Genomic DNA, 18151 nt, shown 5'->3' with positions numbered 1-18151 from the left:
ATGCCATTTGGGTCCTAGAACAACTGTGAAAAGCTCGATCGGTGAAACTATATTTTTGCGCCCACTGTTGGCTCCGTTCGATTTCTGAGATTCTTTCACATTAGAAAAACTGCAAAATATGTATGATTAGCATTACGGAGCAGAAAAAATATTCAAGATATGGGATTTTGGGGCCAAAGTGGCTCAGTACCCCACTTTCCCTTATTTTTCTAGAAACAGAAATAGAAATATATCCATTCAAATACTAAGGTTATTTCCTTTTAAAATAGGTATAAATTTCAATTTTCTGATTGATACTTCAAAAGTTTATGCATTTAATATATTTTTCCTCCATATTTTCCCATAGTAGGGTAAGGTGGGGCAAATCCGACCTAGTAAATGGTTTTGGCTGTAAAATGCTCATTTCACATCGGATCAAGTCGTTTTATATACCAAATTAAAGGTTAGACTCCTGGGTAACTTTCTATATATATCATTTTATTTGAATCTTCGGGATATCTTGTGATACAAGCGTCTTACAAAAATGTTCATTTTTGCTGTTTTCAAAAATGGTGGGGTAAACCCGACCCCCTATGTTTTTGGTTGATTTAGTGCAGCTATTATCCCAATTTTATGGTTTTTCAATGATAAATCAATGAATGTTGTGTTATTAAATTGTAACATGAAGAAAATGGAGTTCAATGTCTATCTTGGAATGCTAAAATCACGAGCAGTAGCACGTAATGATATTCCCATTTGCATCGGAGCAATTGCTCGACGAATACTATAATCATCATGTTTTTGTGTCTTTCGTTTGTAATTATGAACCATTTTGCATAAGAATAATAAATAATAACAATAAAAATATATTGCAATCTGAAAAATAAAAATTTTCTTAGCAAAAAAGCGGTCGGATTTACCCCACTATTTAGTGGTCGGATTTACCCCACCGTGTCATTTTTCATTACGATGCAATTAAAAAAAATATGAAAAAGGTTGAACTAAATTCATCTATGCACTTTGTAGGACTTTAATCAAAGAATTTAAATCCACTTACATTTATTATGCAATCACTTTAACAATCAGAAATATCCTGTAGTCAATGATGCACAAAAGTTAAATCAAAAGTTCCAAAAACACACCTTTTGTCGTTTGAGCATCTCAATGTAGACTGATGAAATGCTGTCATACCACCATTATGATTATTTTCGATGCTCTACACGACAACGCGTAGTGCTTCTGATTTTCGGTAACAGAGGGGGGTCGGGTTTACCCAGCGGTCGGATTTGCCCCACCTTACCCTACCAATTTCAAAAATTTCAAGCGAAGTGGGCGGGAGTCTAGAATTGTCCAAATGATGAAATGTTTGTTTAAACTGATTCTGGAAAGATATTCATTGTTAAATAGATGTCAATTGGTATTATACAAAGTATTTCAATGTACTGTAAAATTCGAGTAACCAAAAATCGTATAATTCGTGTCCAACTAGAATAAAAGATTCTGAAAACCTTTAAAATCGCTAAAATTATTTTATTTCAGTGCTTAGTCGATGTACAAAAAGTTTCATCCATTCTAACACGTTGGAATATTGAACAATAAAAAAATGTAGCGAATTTTAGCTTAAATAATTTGAAATAATTGCCAACTAGTTTTACAAAAAAATGTATTTAAAATAAACAAACTCTTAAAACTAAAGTTGGTACATCCCAATCTAAAAGAAAGTAAAAACTCGATTGTAATTTATTACTTTTGCTCAAATCTGAGATTTATTTGTTTTATAAAAAATAGACACTTTACGAAGCTTCGTAAAAATAAGGTAAAGTCAAATTTCGTTTTTTTATAGTTTTTGTACCCAAAAACCGAACAATATACTCAAAAAGTATAACAAATTAGTATTTTATAAGTTAAGAGTAAAAATCAGTTCAAATTAAACTGATTCGGTAGATTATTCTGGTTTAATAAGCGATCTAGGAAAAAAGTTTCGAGTGATCAAAGTCACCCCGCTGAACAAAGTCGCCCCGGTTTACGGTACTGAATGCATCAGTTCATTACTGCAAGTTAAAACCCATACTACTTCCGCCGGTACCGTCGATGGCAGCCAATGCAGTTAAAGAAACTTTGAATAACTGTTAGTGACCTAGAACTACAAACCCAAGCAGTTAAGGTCAAATTTTTGAAAAAAATTCATCGCTGCATCCACTGAAATCAGAATTTTCTGCGTGATCGTAGTTATCACCCTGTAATTCAGGAACTAGAAGTCGGATCCACACAAAATTCAATAGCAGCCGATGGAAACGTTAAACCTTTCTTGTAAGATTAGGTTTGTGAAAATCGGTTCAGCAAATTCCGAAAACCGACCTGGACAAATTATAACAAGATTTTCTATGTAACCGTACTCTTCAACTCATAACTCCGGAACAAGATGCCGGATTAAAATAAAATTCAATAACAGGTGATGGGAATATTGAAATATTTCATTTGAATCTTAGTTTGTAAAAATCGGTTCAGCCATTTTCGAGAAACCGATGTGGACATTTTATTACCCGCACATACATATATACACAAACATATATAGGCATAGATATTTTTCCATATCGACGAACTGAGTCGAATGGTATATAACACTCGGCCCTCCGGGCCTCGGTTCGCAAGTCGATTTTTGAAGCCATTGCATAACCTTCCTACACTGTCGCTATTCGCATAATTGTCCCATGTTTTATGGGATTCCCTATACACATGGGTCAATTATGCGTAGAGCGGCACTACATGAGAAAGTGAATTTCGATGTACACAAGAGCAACACCGAGATGGAATTTCGAACCAAACAAGGATCACCAGATAAAACATGTTCAATGCATTATTATTTCACATGTACACTAGCGCCATGTGGTGGAAGAGTTCCAAGTCGAAAGGATTTTCATGCGCATGGACATTAGGGTGGGACAAAAATCAGATTCCAGCTCCGAGCAACTTTTTAGATGCCATTTGGGTCCTAGAACAACTGTGAAAAGCTCGATCGGCGAAACTATATTTTTGCGCCCACTGTTGGCTCCGTTCGATTTCTGAGATTCTTTCACATTAGAAAAACTGCAAAATATGTATGATTAGCATTACGGAGCAGAAAAAATATTCAAGATATGGGATTTTGGGGCCAAAGTGGCTCAGTACCCCACTTTCCCTTATTTTTCTAGAAACAGAAATAGAAATATATCCATTCAAATACTAAGGTTATTTCCTTTTAAAATAGGTATAAATTTCAATTTTCTGATTGATACTTCAAAAGTTTATGCATTTAATATATTTTTCCTCCATATTTTCCCATAGTAGGGTAAGGTGGGGCAAATCCGACCTAGTAAATGGTTTTGGCTGTAAAATGCTCATTTCACATCGGATCAAGTCGTTTTATATACCAAATTAAAGGTTAGACTCCTGGGTAACTTTCTATATATATCATTTTATTTGAATCTTCGGGATATCTTGTGATACAAGCGTCTTACAAAAATGTTCATTTTTGCTGTTTTCAAAAATGGTGGGGTAAACCCGACCCCCTATGTTTTTGGTTGATTTAGTGCAGCTATTATCCCAATTTTATGGTTTTTCAATGATAAATCAATGAATGTTGTGTTATTAAATTGTAACATGAAGAAAATGGAGTTCAATGTCTATCTTGGAATGCTAAAATCACGAGCAGTAGCACGTAATGATATTCCCATTTGCATCGGAGCAATTGCTCGACGAATACTATAATCATCATGTTTTTGTGTCTTTCGTTTGTAATTATGAACCATTTTGCATAAGAATAATAAATAATAACAATAAAAATATATTGCAATCTGAAAAATAAAAATTTTCTTAGCAAAAAAGCGGTCGGATTTACCCCACTATTTAGTGGTCGGATTTACCCCACCGTGTCATTTTTCATTACGATGCAATTAAAAAAAATATGAAAAAGGTTGAACTAAATTCATCTATGCACTTTGTAGGACTTTAATCAAAGAATTTAAATCCACTTACATTTATTATGCAATCACTTTAACAATCAGAAATATCCTGTAGTCAATGATGCACAAAAGTTAAATCAAAAGTTCCAAAAACACACCTTTTGTCGTTTGAGCATCTCAATGTAGACTGATGAAATGCTGTCATACCACCATTATGATTATTTTCGATGCTCTACACGACAACGCGTAGTGCTTCTGATTTTCGGTAACAGAGGGGGGTCGGGTTTACCCAGCGGTCGGATTTGCCCCACCTTACCCTACCAATTTCAAAAATTTCAAGCGAAGTGGGCGGGAGTCTAGAATTGTCCAAATGATGTGAAATTTGGCATCTGAGCTTACTTTGACATTTGTCACAATATGAGAGGGGGGGGCCTTCGAGAATTCAAAAAAAAATTTTTTTGGAATGTCCTAGTTATCAGTCTATCTCTTTTTTGTACTACACCGGTGTAGCACCAGGAAAAAACGAAAACGCTATTAGTTATAAATGGCGAGCCATTTTTTTCTCGGCGGCAGGTTGTTAGGTACTAAAAGTAGTATATATGTTTTATTTTACCAAAAAAGAGGTCTAAAACACTTTTTAATTTCATGTTGTTATAATTGTTTAATTATTTTACAAATTTGCGGATCAGAAAAAATCACAAACAATAAAGTCTGACACCAATTTAATCGGTAGTTAGTCCATCAAAACCGGTCAATTATGCTCGACGTTTTAACCGAGGCCCGGAGGGCCGAGTGTCATACACCATTCGATTCAGTTCGTCGAGATCGGCAAATGTCTGTGTGTGTGTATGTGTGTGTGTGTGTCATTTAAACTCACACAATTTTCTCAGAGATGGCTGAACCGATTTTCGTAAACTTAGTTTCATCTCAAAGGTATAACGCTCCCATAAGCTGCTATTGAATTTTTAGTTGATATGACTTCCGGTTCCGGAGTTACGGGTTGAAGAGTGCGGTCACACAGCAAATTCCCATATAAACTGGTACCACCAGGATGTTCAAATGATGTAAAACATATTAAAATAGATGTAACATTACTCTAGTTTGCGGGTCTGGATCACTAATGATCAATCAAAGCAGCTTTGACCACATTGGCCACCTATGACGGTTCATGACGCCCCCGGGGAACCCGCCAAGTTCCTAAGCTAATATCACACCCATTCCCCAACGAATTCTCTACCGATTTTTACAAACTTGATTTCAAATGAAAGATACAGTAATACCATTGACTGCTGCTGAATTTCATTCGGTTCTGACTCTTGCTTCCGGAGTTACAGGGGTGTTAGTAAGGATACACTGGAATTTCCCATATAAATTGGTACAATCGTAATACCTCAGAGGCTAAAAACTATTGAAATGGTCACCAAATTACTTCTAATCGCAGATCTAGATCACTGATTGCCAATCAAACATTCTTTGAATATATTGTCCACTATCGACGATTCCGGAAGTCCGGAATTCCGGGCATATTCCACAATTAAAATCACATCAGTTCTTCGGTGATGACTGAACCGATTTTCTCAAACCAATTCTCAAATGCAAGTCAAAATATGCAGTTGAGTATTGCGTCGCCGCCTCTCCCTCTCCTTGCCTTGCCCTTACACCCCCCTCCTTCATCACTCCCCTCCCCTTGGACCACCCTCACGCCCGCATTTCCTTCATCCACCCCGTATACCGAAATAAGATGAAGGATTTCTGACGCATCCTCCACTCCCACTCTACTAACCCCCCATTCCCTCCACTTTCAAACCCATTCCACCAACATTTCAAAATATAATCACTTGAAGAAAACATCGAACTCATGCTGATTAAGCTAATTAAATATCATTCTTTTGCTTTTCTCATATAGAAAGGTTATGCAATTGCTCCAAAAACCGACTTTCTAACCGAGGCCCGGAGGGCCAAGTCTCATATAACATTCGACTCAGTTCGCCGAGATCGCAAAATATCTGTGTGTATGTATGTGTGTATGTATGTGTGTATGTATGTATGTATGTATGTATGTGTGTATGTGCGGATTTGCTAACAAAATGTCCACATCGGTTTCTCGGAGATGGCTGAACCGATTTTTACAAACTAAGATTCAAATGAAAGGTATAATATTCCCATAGGTTGCTATTGAATTTCATTTTCAACTGACATCTTGTTCCGGATTACGAGTTGAAGAGTATGGTTACAAAACAAAATTTGTTGATTTGTTCTCATCGGTTTCTCGGAATTTTCTGGTTCCTGAATTACAGGGTGATACGTACGATCACGCAGCAAATCCCGATTCTAACGAATTCTGCGATGAATGTAAAAATGTGAAATTTTTTCCAAAATGTAAACACAACTGTTGAATTTTTAGATCTAGGTCACCAACAGTCATTCAAAGTCTCTTTGGCCACACTGGCCACCATCGACGGATCCGGAAGCATCCAAATTCAGAATAACGGTTATATTGGTTTCTCGAAAATGGCTAGACCGATTTGATCAACTTAGTCTCAAATGAAAGGTGTTGCGTCCCCGGAAACTGATATTAAATTCCATCTCCATCCGACTTCCGGCTCCGGAGTTACGGGTTGTGGAGTGCGATCACATAGAAAACTCCGATTCAAACCGATACCGCGATGAATACAAAAAGGTGTTCTTATATATACTTACCAAGTGTAATAAGAATTAAAGACATTTCCATAATGTTATATTGTACGAACCAGCGGTTAAATCATAGTTTGGAGAAATGAGAAAGGCACAATTGCACCTCTAGGTGGATTAAAACAGGTTTTTTATACTGATTAATGGCACACCAGTCATACAGTTTCATATAGTCGTAGAGATAACAGTACAACGAAATATATACTAAACATATTGCCTCACTATAGATAACGAACACCATGCGTTCATTCACATGTCAATGAAACCAGTTCCCGATCGAAGTACAGTTTTTTTGAACTCTACCCAAAAAATGTGCACAGTATTTATTGCTCTCCGTCAAAGTTTGAGCGTTATTCGGAACAGTAACTCGTGACAATTAAGCAGCGGACAGTTAAACAGTAACAAAAAGAAACATGAGTAAATAATTCATGATCCCATTGGGTTGCCGAAGGATAAACTTTATGCATAAAATAAGCGAAGAAATGGTTGGTCGTGCCCGAGTGAATCCAAGCGCCGAAAATGAATTGCCGATTTAATGAGATTAATTATGCATTCGTCAGTGTTGATCTCCGTTGTCCTGCAGCTACTGCTCACAAGCATACGACCAACGGTTTCGGCGGACACCCCCGCAGTGACTCCTCTCGGTAAGTTTTTTTCTCTATCTCTCTCATTTTCTTCGAAGTGTGAATTAGGACAAAAGCATCATGCTATAGTCCCGGATGCACCTTCCTTCCACCAACGTGCCTCTTTATCTATGTAACCTTTTTCCACGGGAAGTGCTTTGGGCTTGAATCTACAAAGATAAAGCTAGGGTTGAAGACTCATCGCTATGAGTTAATGAGACCAGCACAAAATAATTATACCTATTTGATTGCATTGTTGTGGAAGTGGAAATAATTATACAGAAAACTCCAATAAGACTATTTGTGCTAAAGTTGTTCGTTTACTATAGTATGTTATCGAGTATGTATTTATGTATCTTTTAATAAAACTGTCACTGTTACATAACGGAATTCGTTATGCATTAAATACAATGCTCGACAGATATAGGATTAGGGCATATAAGCCAACTGTCGAAATTCCCTCTGCGAGGGAATTCCGAGTTGTAACTAAACAGAAGAGAAAAATTTTCTCTTTCGTTAACTGCTGTGAACTGTCGGCTAAAACGGTTTGTCAGCAATTTCCACGAAAAGTAAATTTTGACAGTTGACTTATTCGCACTAACCATATGATTATGATTTAGGGGAACTGCACCTAAGACGGACACCTATTTGAAACCGGTTTCGGTCCTGAGTATGCGGACCGAGTTGTCATTGGACCGAATATCCACTAAGTCGAAAGACACAAGGCCGAATGACATGGCAGTTTAGCCAAAGGACACAAGGCCGTATAGCCATTAGGCCGAAGTAATGACCTCTTTCGGGCCAGCTCTATGTCGATTCTTTGTCTTATCAGGTAAGTCTGCTTCAAATTTAAGCCAAATTGAACAAGTTCCACTAGCACGAATTTTTACAGCTAGGTGGCAATGTATCATATCAATTTATTGCCTACAAATTTTTCGAAAACTGCAGATCAATCCAGCTTTCTTAAAAGAAGTTACTAAACTTGTAATGAAGTGATTTCATAGCCAGTTTTGCATAGGGTGATGAAACAGTAGTCTTATAGTACATGAAAATGATTTTTGAATTTTACTTCTACATTTCAACATATAGAAGGCGCCATAACTCAGCCTAGCATACCTACCCATACTCTCTCACTGTATATCTCTATATATTTACCTATCTCTCTATCTATTTCTAGCATTCTCTCTCTATCTATTTCTAGCTCTCTCTACATATCGATGTATTGTCATATTTAATAAAAGTGCAGAAAAAATGTTCAAAAACACCCTGAGCAGGGAAAAAAGTACAAAAACCAACAATTCAGGGAACGAGTTTGGGCAGTCACCCGAGTCGCTAAAACAACTACTTTTCCAGGGAACCTGATTTCTACTCGTCACTACCATACATTACTTCAGGCAGGGGTGATCTTCTCCTGCGAGGACAATCTAGGCGGCAAACTCCAGATTGTCTAATTTACTGAGCCCCTCGTCACTCTTGTGCCATTCGACTCTACAACTCGTCACTCTTGTGTCATTCTGCACCGCAACTTCTTGAGCCATTTGGCTCCCTATCCGATATCATATGGCACCTCAACTGCTCTAGGTCATTTGGCTTCTTTCTCGCGCCATATAGCACCACCTCCTCGCTGAGATCCCGACTTGTTCGCGAACTATTCGGTCTAGCCCCCGACGATGGACTCCAAAGGAGAACTCCCCGGCGAGAGAAGTTCTGCCGAAACCGAGCCAACCAGCCAGGTGCCGAAGTCAGTCCGGCGATTCCGGTGGAGCAGGGCGTCCGGTTTACTGGTGCCCCGACCACTCGCAACTGGTGGTGTTTCGCCATGTCCTATTCAGTGCCGTGGTCGGTCCAATGATTTCGGGTGGAGCGTGACGTCCGGTTCGCTGGCGTCTCGTCGACCCGTACCCAGTGCTCTGTCGCAGTCTACTCGACTAGTCCCTGGCAGTGGATCTAGCTTACTCCGACAAAGAGTTTTCCGGCGGTGGTGCGTACAGCCATCATCCGGAACGTCCTGTTCAGCTTTTGCCGATGCCACTTGTTTTTCAGCGCCGCACCCCAGGTGGGAACGCCATATCGCAGTATCGATGACGAAACACTGGATAGCATACTCCCAATTGCTTCAGTGCACACTTCGATGCAATCACGTGCCCTCCGAAGTCTATCTACATCCGTTGAACCGCTATTCAGTTCGTGACCAACAAAACCTCCGTCTTGTGGTGAGCTATTTGCAGCTTGAACCCGTTCATCCAGCTCTCGATCGCGTCTATTGTTCCCGTTACCAACAATTCCACTTCTTCAAGTGTCTTACCCATCAAAGTTAGTGAGACATCGCCGCGAAACCTACAACTTTCACTTTCCTGGGAAGGTGCAGCTTCAAGACCCCATTCGTTCCAAAGAGATGTACCGAAAATGTAGCCTTGAGGAACACCCGAAGTCACTCGAATTGACTTCTGCCCTTCTTTCGTCTCGTACAGCAGCACTCCGCTCTGGAAGTATCACTATTTTAGTATCACACATATATAAGCCAAGGGCACCAGCCTAAGAGAAGAGCGCTGATATTCTGAAAAGCTTCGTAAAATAATTGGAATAAGCCAGAAAATAACTCAAAATCAGTGTGTCACATCCAGGTACACAGTAAATTATGGTTCGCAAGTCGAGCTGAAAACGGAAGCCAAACCAAAGGTACCAGAAGACTTCGCAACGCAGTCCCATCCAGATTTATTCACCATAAATGGTGTTGTTCTCAAATGCAAAGTATATCCAAAAGCAAAAGACTACGTGTTTGAGTTGTGCGATACGAAAATTTTAAATGCAAAAATTACAAATAGGAAAATAGTGCAAACTATAGCAAAGATGTTGAAGTGGGCTAGATAGATTATTATCAAGAAGACAGGAGTTGGGCATAGCGTAGTTGATAAATCGATTGCCTTGTAGCCCACCTAGGTTTGATTCTTAACCCTGCGAAATAAAAAAAAAATAGAGAAAACAACTCTGTCCTGTACTACAGTGAAGTCTCACTACCTCGTATGAATCCAATTCCAAAACTGGCGCAAACCAACTCCATGCCATAACAAGAGAATTGAAGTCTTCTCGGTGTCGGGAGAAGTTACGCAATAACACAAAGCGGCCGGTGCTCAATCTAAGCCTACCCAGTCCTGCACTAGATTAAATCTCCGGTTGAAATATTGAGCCAGATTGAGATTTTTGGTGATCCTAGAAGTGATGGAAACTCAGCGTTCGATGTCGAACTTCTACGATCAGAAGCTGTTTGTTTAGGCTTTGTATCAGCGCTTTCTCGGTCTCTTATATTTGGTGGCCCATCAAGAGAAAAATTTTAGCCTTGTCAAAGAAACTCATCTGCCTATAGTTTTTAGTAGCGAGGGGATGTCAGAGTCGCACTCTTCCTGAACCATGAGATCATAATATTTTGTAGTGGTGAATAGTGTTGCTCCCTTCCGTTTGACCGCAAAAACTTGCTTGGAGTGTCTTTAAGGTAACGCTTCAGATTCTCCGAGTGCTGTTCATAGGCGGAGCATGATAATAGATCACGTGGATTTTCCCCACAATAGGGACGTGTTTCAGCATTCATAAACCAGGCAACTCCCAAGCATTAGTATACGCTCTGAAGTAGCATATTATTTGCATTTCAGATGTTTCTTGCACTATCTTAGCATTTTGTATGTTTAACTGTTGTTAATCAGCATTCAAAAATTATTTAAAAATTTCTTGGAGGTAAACAAAATTTTTTATGCACATCAACATTTTAATAGCAGTTCAGTGATGCAGCCGCATATTTTGTCAAAATCGGCTTTTAAATAGCATGTAAAACTATTCGGTGATCACGCCGTCAACCTTTACTTTGTGGGAGGGAATGTGGACACCACAAGTCTTTATAAAATACTTCTCGTCAGCAATGTCATTTGCTTGCTTTACATAGCATTTCACAATTCTGAGTTGATTTGGGTGAAATTCCGAGATATCGGTCACAGGAAGAAAGAAGATTAAATATAGTCTGATTGAATGCAATGTGTATGATTTTCAACAGGAAGTCGGTGTCTTCGAAAACAAATCTTGTTCTATATCCATTTTACTATTTGTGAGGTCTTTTTCAGGCGAGTTAATTTATGTACGAGTCTAAATTTCGGTGCAAAGGAAAAAATCGAAGAAAAATAATGCGGAATATGAAAAATTGTAAGACGAGTCAGGCGATAGAATAGCTAAGATGTAATATCGATGTATGATTGGATGCTACCGATAGCAAATTGCAAAACCTATATTAAATGACAAAGAGAATGTGTAAAGCCTTCTAATAGCATAATCAAAGTCATATGTACTCTACTGAATAGATGCTCCATCCGTTGGCTTCAACCATCTAGCGCCAACTGATTTCACGAATCTACAGGTCAAGATTGGCGGCTGGAATTCACATGAAATGAACCGGTCGTCATAAGTAAATAGTAGAAATTTGAAAATCGAGTTTTTTACAAGTTTTCAGCTATTGGAAATTTATTGATGAAGAATCAAATATTTAAAAGAGATTAAAATTCTTTGAATTTTTCCATGATTGAATAGGTTAGAATCCATCAATAAATCGTCTGATAAGTTTACCGATCTGCGCTCCGTCTGTCGCCTTCAAACACCAAACGTCAACTAATTTCACTCCAAGAAAATGCTTCGTCCATCTTCAATCACCGTGATGACGATATTACAGACAAATCTTCAGTGAACTTATAGTGGAAACTCGGTACTTTATATTGATGACTTTGCCAGAAATAGGGTGGGAAATTTCGGTTTTCTGCGTCGCATGTTATCGCATTTTTTTTATAAATGTCTACATACTTCGAAATTGAATGAAAATTGGACAAAATCTCACCGACTGATGCGTTTATTCTGAACAGCTTCTCGTCGGTGTATTCCGCTGTCTGTGTCTACTGGGCGAGAAACTAATAAGCCTGTGGACTGCAAGGAGCGTCATTCTTAAAACTGCCTTGTCCAGCCAGAAAACCTCGAGAAAATAGAAAGCTAAGTAACTAAAGCGTAGTTACAATGTTTTTACTGGTTTTTCTATTCACAAATGAACTTTGTACTATTGAAGTGAAAGTACTGCTCATCCAGTTTATCACAGTGGATAAGGATAAGTTTACCATCTCCAGATACACAATAAATTGTTGTTAGGAAGTCGATTTAAAAAAAGAAATTAAACACCTAGAAACGCAAACTTCCAAACAAATCGCTGTCAACAAATTCCAAATCCAATCGATCTAGTGCCACAGAATAAATCAAGTGTCCAAACTCTAACTTAACCAGACTTTATAATTCTATTATGTATCGCTTAAGATGCCAAATCTAGTCTAATGTTTTAGGATTTCTTAAAGTACTTCGCGGGAATTAGTAGAACATCAGTGAGTTTCGAAAAAATTCGTGAATTTCATAAAAAAAACCTTGAAATTGTGAACTTTAGACGTAAACGTTGCGGGAATCAGATATTTTATATGATATCCCAGAATACCATTTGGATATTTTTCAAACTTCTTGGATTTTCCAGAGGTTCTTAAAACTTGGCTTAAGTTGTAATATTTTGTTAAGGTTCAGAACGCATCGAAGAAACTCATGGAACCACCCTGAGTTTAATAGGATACGCCTGAATTTCGTGGGAAGTCTGTATTTCAATGTTTGAGTTCATAGAAAATTTTTGAAATTTGAAAGAGTTCCTTAAATTCTGTGCGATCTGCTTGAAATCGTTGGATCGCTATTTCCAAAGCTTGGAGAGTTTCTCAAAAGCCCGAAGACCTTCCTAAAAGTCCCTAGATACTCTGAAGATCATCTAAAATCTTTGACATTTGTAGGACTTCCCTGAATATAGTAGGACCGACCTGAGTTTCGAACAATTTAACTGAAGCTCCCTGTGAAATTTTGAAAACCTCTGAATTTTGAAGGACGTCCATAAATTTAGTACGAAGCTCTTAATTCTTAGAAATCGAAGTCATTTGAATTTTAAAACAATTTGCTGGGGTTTTCAAAACTGCTCTGAGTAGACGGCGCCGGTGGTTGAATCGCCGTTCTGACGTCGCTGATAATAACTTCCGTAATTCCCGTGAAATTCTAACGGGTTCTCTGAATTTCATCCCATTTTATTACAGTTTATTAAGTCAAACAAATGCCAGAAAATGTATGTACTATTGAGGTATACGTGTATTCAAATCTATAGCTAAAAGAAACCGTTTCACTACAACTTAGATTGGCACTCCCTAGTAGACCTCATAAATGTCATACCAGTTGTTCACCTGTTCTATGGAGATATTGGCAAACGCTAGTGTTTGTGCACCGTAACATTTTGTTCATTCCACTCCGCCTGCTATGCAAATTTTCCAGCCAACATTAATTTTCGCAGAAAGCTTTCGAAATCACAGCACAATTGCAAAGCTGGCGCATAACTAAACTATAATGGTGGTCGGCCCTATCCACCCCAGCCCCAGCATTGTATACTTTATTCCCTGTAAATGAAATATTTACATAGCGGAACCAGAGAGCAGACAAAATGTTACAGCTAATTATACTTTTCAGCTTTTAATTACGTGTTTTATTACCAACCATAATTAACATCATAAATGTCTATTCCACCACAGGAGCTTTAGTTTGATTCATTACCGTACAAACCGCGAAAAACTGCATGCTGCTGTGCACGAGATAGCGTGCTGTCATGTCATGCAGAGAAAGGATGATTTTCCTCGTGGGATCCAGTTTTCTTCCGCTTATACGCTGGTATCCAATTCCTTTTGTTTTGAACACTGAGAGTTCCAAGAACACAATCTGCAAGCTAGCCTTACTGCGCATAATAACAACATCACAGTTCCTGGCAAACCAAATTTTAATAACTCTATTCAACTGCAATACGTGTTCACCTCGATAAATGCTATAAATTTCACCTTCAATTAGATCCCTACCGATAAAAACATGTTTCCGTCACGGATTACACAACTTAACGAGCGTAGATTCCTGGTATCGGGCACCACTTCACCGTCAGCCAGTTTCACCTGCCACCGGAAGTTCCACATGTCGTCACGTGCCTACCAGCGAGTGGTGTTTATATTCGCGCAAAGCTTTAAATCAGGACCTGGCATATTTCACCATCAGCCTTACAGCCGACAGACATTGGTCGGTGGCCCGGCCAGTCTGCTGCAAGAGCGACAATAAACGGGTACAAGCTCATGATACTTTCCAGTTAGTGGAGGCTATTTTGCATTTAACACCAGTGTACGTGGAGTATGCCAGCAAAGGTAAAGGCACCAATTTGCGACTAGACGGCTACATTGCTGACTGCTCGAAATAATGGTTCGTAACTAGTGCTGCCTACCTTTGATGTTGTTTGCGTGCGCTGATAACTCTGCCGAAATCATGATATTAAAACGATGCCAACGTTGGCTTACCCAGGATCAAGGATCAAACCCCAGCATTTTACCGAAGGTTACCTGAGTGTCCACATTATCGGCCTAATTGAGAGAAATTTGGTCAAATTGCAATTCCGAATATTGGTAAAGTTGCTAGCAAACGATTGCAATAGTTTTTGTTTTAGTTGATTCTATTTTTTTCCTTTTTTATTAGCGACTAAGAGTAAGTCATTTTTTCCTTTTTTATGCTGTAGCGATATTTAATTAGAAAGAGACTGGAAGGTGTGCAATATTTTTCAATATTAGGAGCCGTAGTACTCAAGGAAGAGCAAGCATTTGAACGAAGAATGTTTAGAAAAGTATGGAATAGGGTCATATGAGCAAGCTTATAGTTTCCCGATGACTTAACACTTTGTCTTCTACCGCTGGAGTCAGGATATTTTGACATTTTTAAAAGCGAATCAGCCGAGTCTGCGGCATGTCCGGACAAGCGTAAAGTGACTTATGCTGTCGAAACCGACTAAGGATGTAACTAACAGGTTCAATCAATATAACGTGCATGTATAACCCAAAGAAAAGAAAAGTAAACGATTAGAGCTTTCGAAGTCGTTAAAGAAGCATTTAATTATTGCACTTCTTTGCATGAAACTTTTTACAATCGATCCAGTATTCAAAACCCATGCAAGCAAGTTTATTTCCATCAATAATGTCAAAGAGATCCCAGAGAACATTAAATTCAAGTTTGCCATCCATCAAATTTGGACCTATGTGTACGTACATGGGGTTCGGTTGTGCAGGCGAACATGTGCACGTGTTTTGATACAAAAAATGGTGTTCACGGAGTGAGGGTTTATATGAGCACAGAACCAGAGCGAACATTGTATACGATGTTCATTTGGGAAGACTAGCCAAAGTCGTATATTCCAAACATATGCTCCAAATTCCGTCATCGGTCTGAGGATATTATTTATAGTCATGTCCAGATGAACATGTCAGGGCTTAAAGCATAATTGTTTTTACAACAGTCCAACCAGAATCACTTTTGTATGATGATCCATAAGTTTCTTCCTCATTAAAAGGCAAATAACCAAAATATTAGGTCACAATAAGTACATTCACTTCTCACTAAGAATCTTATACAGGGTACGCATTAAAAATGCAGAAATTTATTTTTAATGCGCGCCCTGTATAATATTCTTGATGAGAAGTGAATGTAACCAATGTATCAGTCCAAGTAACAATTGAACTTTTATAGCACGCTACAAGTGCAATCCAAGTTTTATGGGTGGCTATAAAGCTACCATAAAGTCTCAGTTATCACCAGCTTTTGTCTCAGCGTGTGTTTGAAAATAGACGACAATTAGATACAACACTTCAGCTGAAAACAGTAATTCAAGAGCCTCGTGAATAAACCGACATCTCGGTCCTGTAATCATTGGTTGATTCAATCCCACGACGCGTAACAGATGTTATTAGTAGTCTGGTTTGTAAATAATAATGGTTGATTCGGATTTGTACGGTATAGTTATTTCTTATGAGTTGTTTGCAAAATAATTCATCTCAAAATAAGGAGCATTCGAATAAAGTCAATATACTGGGTGTTTGGTTCATGATTAAGGGGACTCTGGAGAGATGAGTAACTAACATATTTGGAGAAAAAAGTCGTTCTACACATACCATCAAATCTCAACCGCTACAGAGTTATTAAACTTTTTGTGTAATAAACTTATTTTTCTTAAAATATTTCTAACTCGAAAAGTATAGTATTTAAAATCTTTTCGACAGTTGAGAAAATTTCCTAGTGAACGATGTCCTCATATTTTTCAGTTAATTAATTTTAATTACCTTTTAGTTGTAAAGTAGTTAAAAGTTAATATTTTTGATGAGGATTTTGTTGATTTTCTCAAAATACTGAATTATGATTATAGCAATATCTATTATCCAAAAGTTGGGCTTTAGAATGATTCATAATTTGTTCTTCAACATCATATTACTATCTCTTCTCGTTTCTTTGTAATTTCATTAATAAACTTTTCCTGTAAAGGGCGAACACGAAATTATTACGACACCGAAAATGTTATGCCAATGTTTAAAATCAAACCAAAATTTTAGGGTAGTTTTATACATATATTTACTTCAAAAATCAAAAGAAAGTTAATCGATGGAGCCTTGAGTGTAAAATTGAACGCATTTTCGCTTGATGCCCTCCATCAAAGTCTTTACAGTGTCATCCGGTACCAGTTTCTCAGTTTTTTTCCATTTTCTTAACATGTCCTTCTCGTCTTTGACTGTCTTCTTACTCTTCCGAAGTTCCCGTTTCATCATTGCCCAGCACTGCTCCACCGGGCGCAGCTCCGGACAGTTTGACGGATTCATGTCCTTTGGAACAAAATGGACAGAATTGGCCTCATACCACTCCAGGACACTTTTAGAATAGTGGCATGATACCAAATCTGGCCAAAATAGCGGAGCTTCGTCGTGCTGCTGCAAGAACGGCAAAAATCGCTTCTCGAGGCACTCAGATTTGTAGATCTCGCCATTTACTGTGCCCTTTGTCACGAAAGGCTCTCCTCAGTCCGCAAGAGCAGATGGCCTGCCAAATGAGATATTTGGAGGCGAACTTCGACATTTTCTTCTTCTTAAATTTGTCGTCCACATAGAACTTGCTCTTGCCGGTGAAAAACTCCAACCCCGGAATTAAGCAATCGGCTTTTATATACGTTTCGTCGTCCATCACACAGCAGCCATATTTTGTCAGCATCTTCTCGTAGAGCTTCCGTGCCCGAGTTTTAGCCGTCGATTGTTGCCGCTCATCGCGGATTGGGGAGTTCTGTATGTAGTCCAGCTCCCTTCTTTGCATTCTGGACGTAGCTCTGCGAAATGCCGATCTTTTTAGCCAAATCACGGAACACGTTGGGATTTGCTTTAATCATCCGCTTCACCTTTCCCTCCGTCTTTTTGTTCTCCGGTCCCGGTTTTCTTCCAGCTCCTTTGCCGTGGTCCAACGTCAACCGCTCCTGGAACCGCTTCAACACTCTGGAGACGGTTGAATGGTGAATGTTCAATATTTTTCCCAACTGCCGGTGCGACAGGTCAGGAAATTCAAGATGTTTGGAAAGAATTTGTTCTCTCGACTCGCGTTGGTTCACCTCCATTTTCATTAAATCGAAAAACACGACTTCGAGTTTGACAGCATGTAAACAATACACATCAATCAGAAAGTGTGCAAAATTTGGTTGATTTTTACCCAATGGTAAAAAAGTTATGCCCTGTTAAATGTGTCGCCCTTCAATCAGCTTGCAAGTGCTTAAAAGTCTCTAAGCTAAAAAATATGCTTTATTTCCAAGGTTTCATTGGAAATAGTAAAATAATATAAAATTAGCGTTTTTAGAGAGTTTTGAAATTATTCAAATTATTAATCAACTAAATTTATCATAACTATTGTTCACCAACCTTCACATTCTCGATAACTTGTTATTTGAAACTTTATCCCTATCGCTTTTCAAATCTCTGCAATTTAATAGTTAACACA

At 38.4% G+C, this 18151-nt stretch overlaps 1 protein-coding gene across 8 annotated transcripts in view; it reads left to right on the top strand.

The window, feature by feature from the left end:
- The window catches only part of LOC131678394 (beta-1,3-glucosyltransferase), a 70342-nt gene that overhangs the window by 3181 nt on the left and 49010 nt on the right, over window positions 1–18151 (top strand). For 7 of the 8 annotated variants that reach the window (XM_058958539.1, XM_058958538.1, XM_058958533.1 and 4 more), the window contains exon 2: window positions 6839–7255. In XM_058958539.1, coding sequence (XP_058814522.1) covers window positions 7147–7255 — 109 coding nt within the window. In that variant the 5' untranslated portion in view covers window positions 6839–7146. Of the gene's footprint in view, window positions 1–6766; window positions 7256–18151 lie in introns of all 8 variants that reach the window. The other variant, XM_058958536.1, reaches the window with a different exon arrangement.

The sequence above is a fragment of the Topomyia yanbarensis genome, chromosome 2 (assembly GCF_030247195.1).
Source record: "Topomyia yanbarensis strain Yona2022 chromosome 2, ASM3024719v1, whole genome shotgun sequence".
NCBI classification, from domain to species: domain Eukaryota; kingdom Metazoa; phylum Arthropoda; class Insecta; order Diptera; family Culicidae; genus Topomyia; species Topomyia yanbarensis.
Note: the sequence above shows the minus strand (reverse complement) of the source record. Positions and strands in the feature narration are given on the sequence as shown.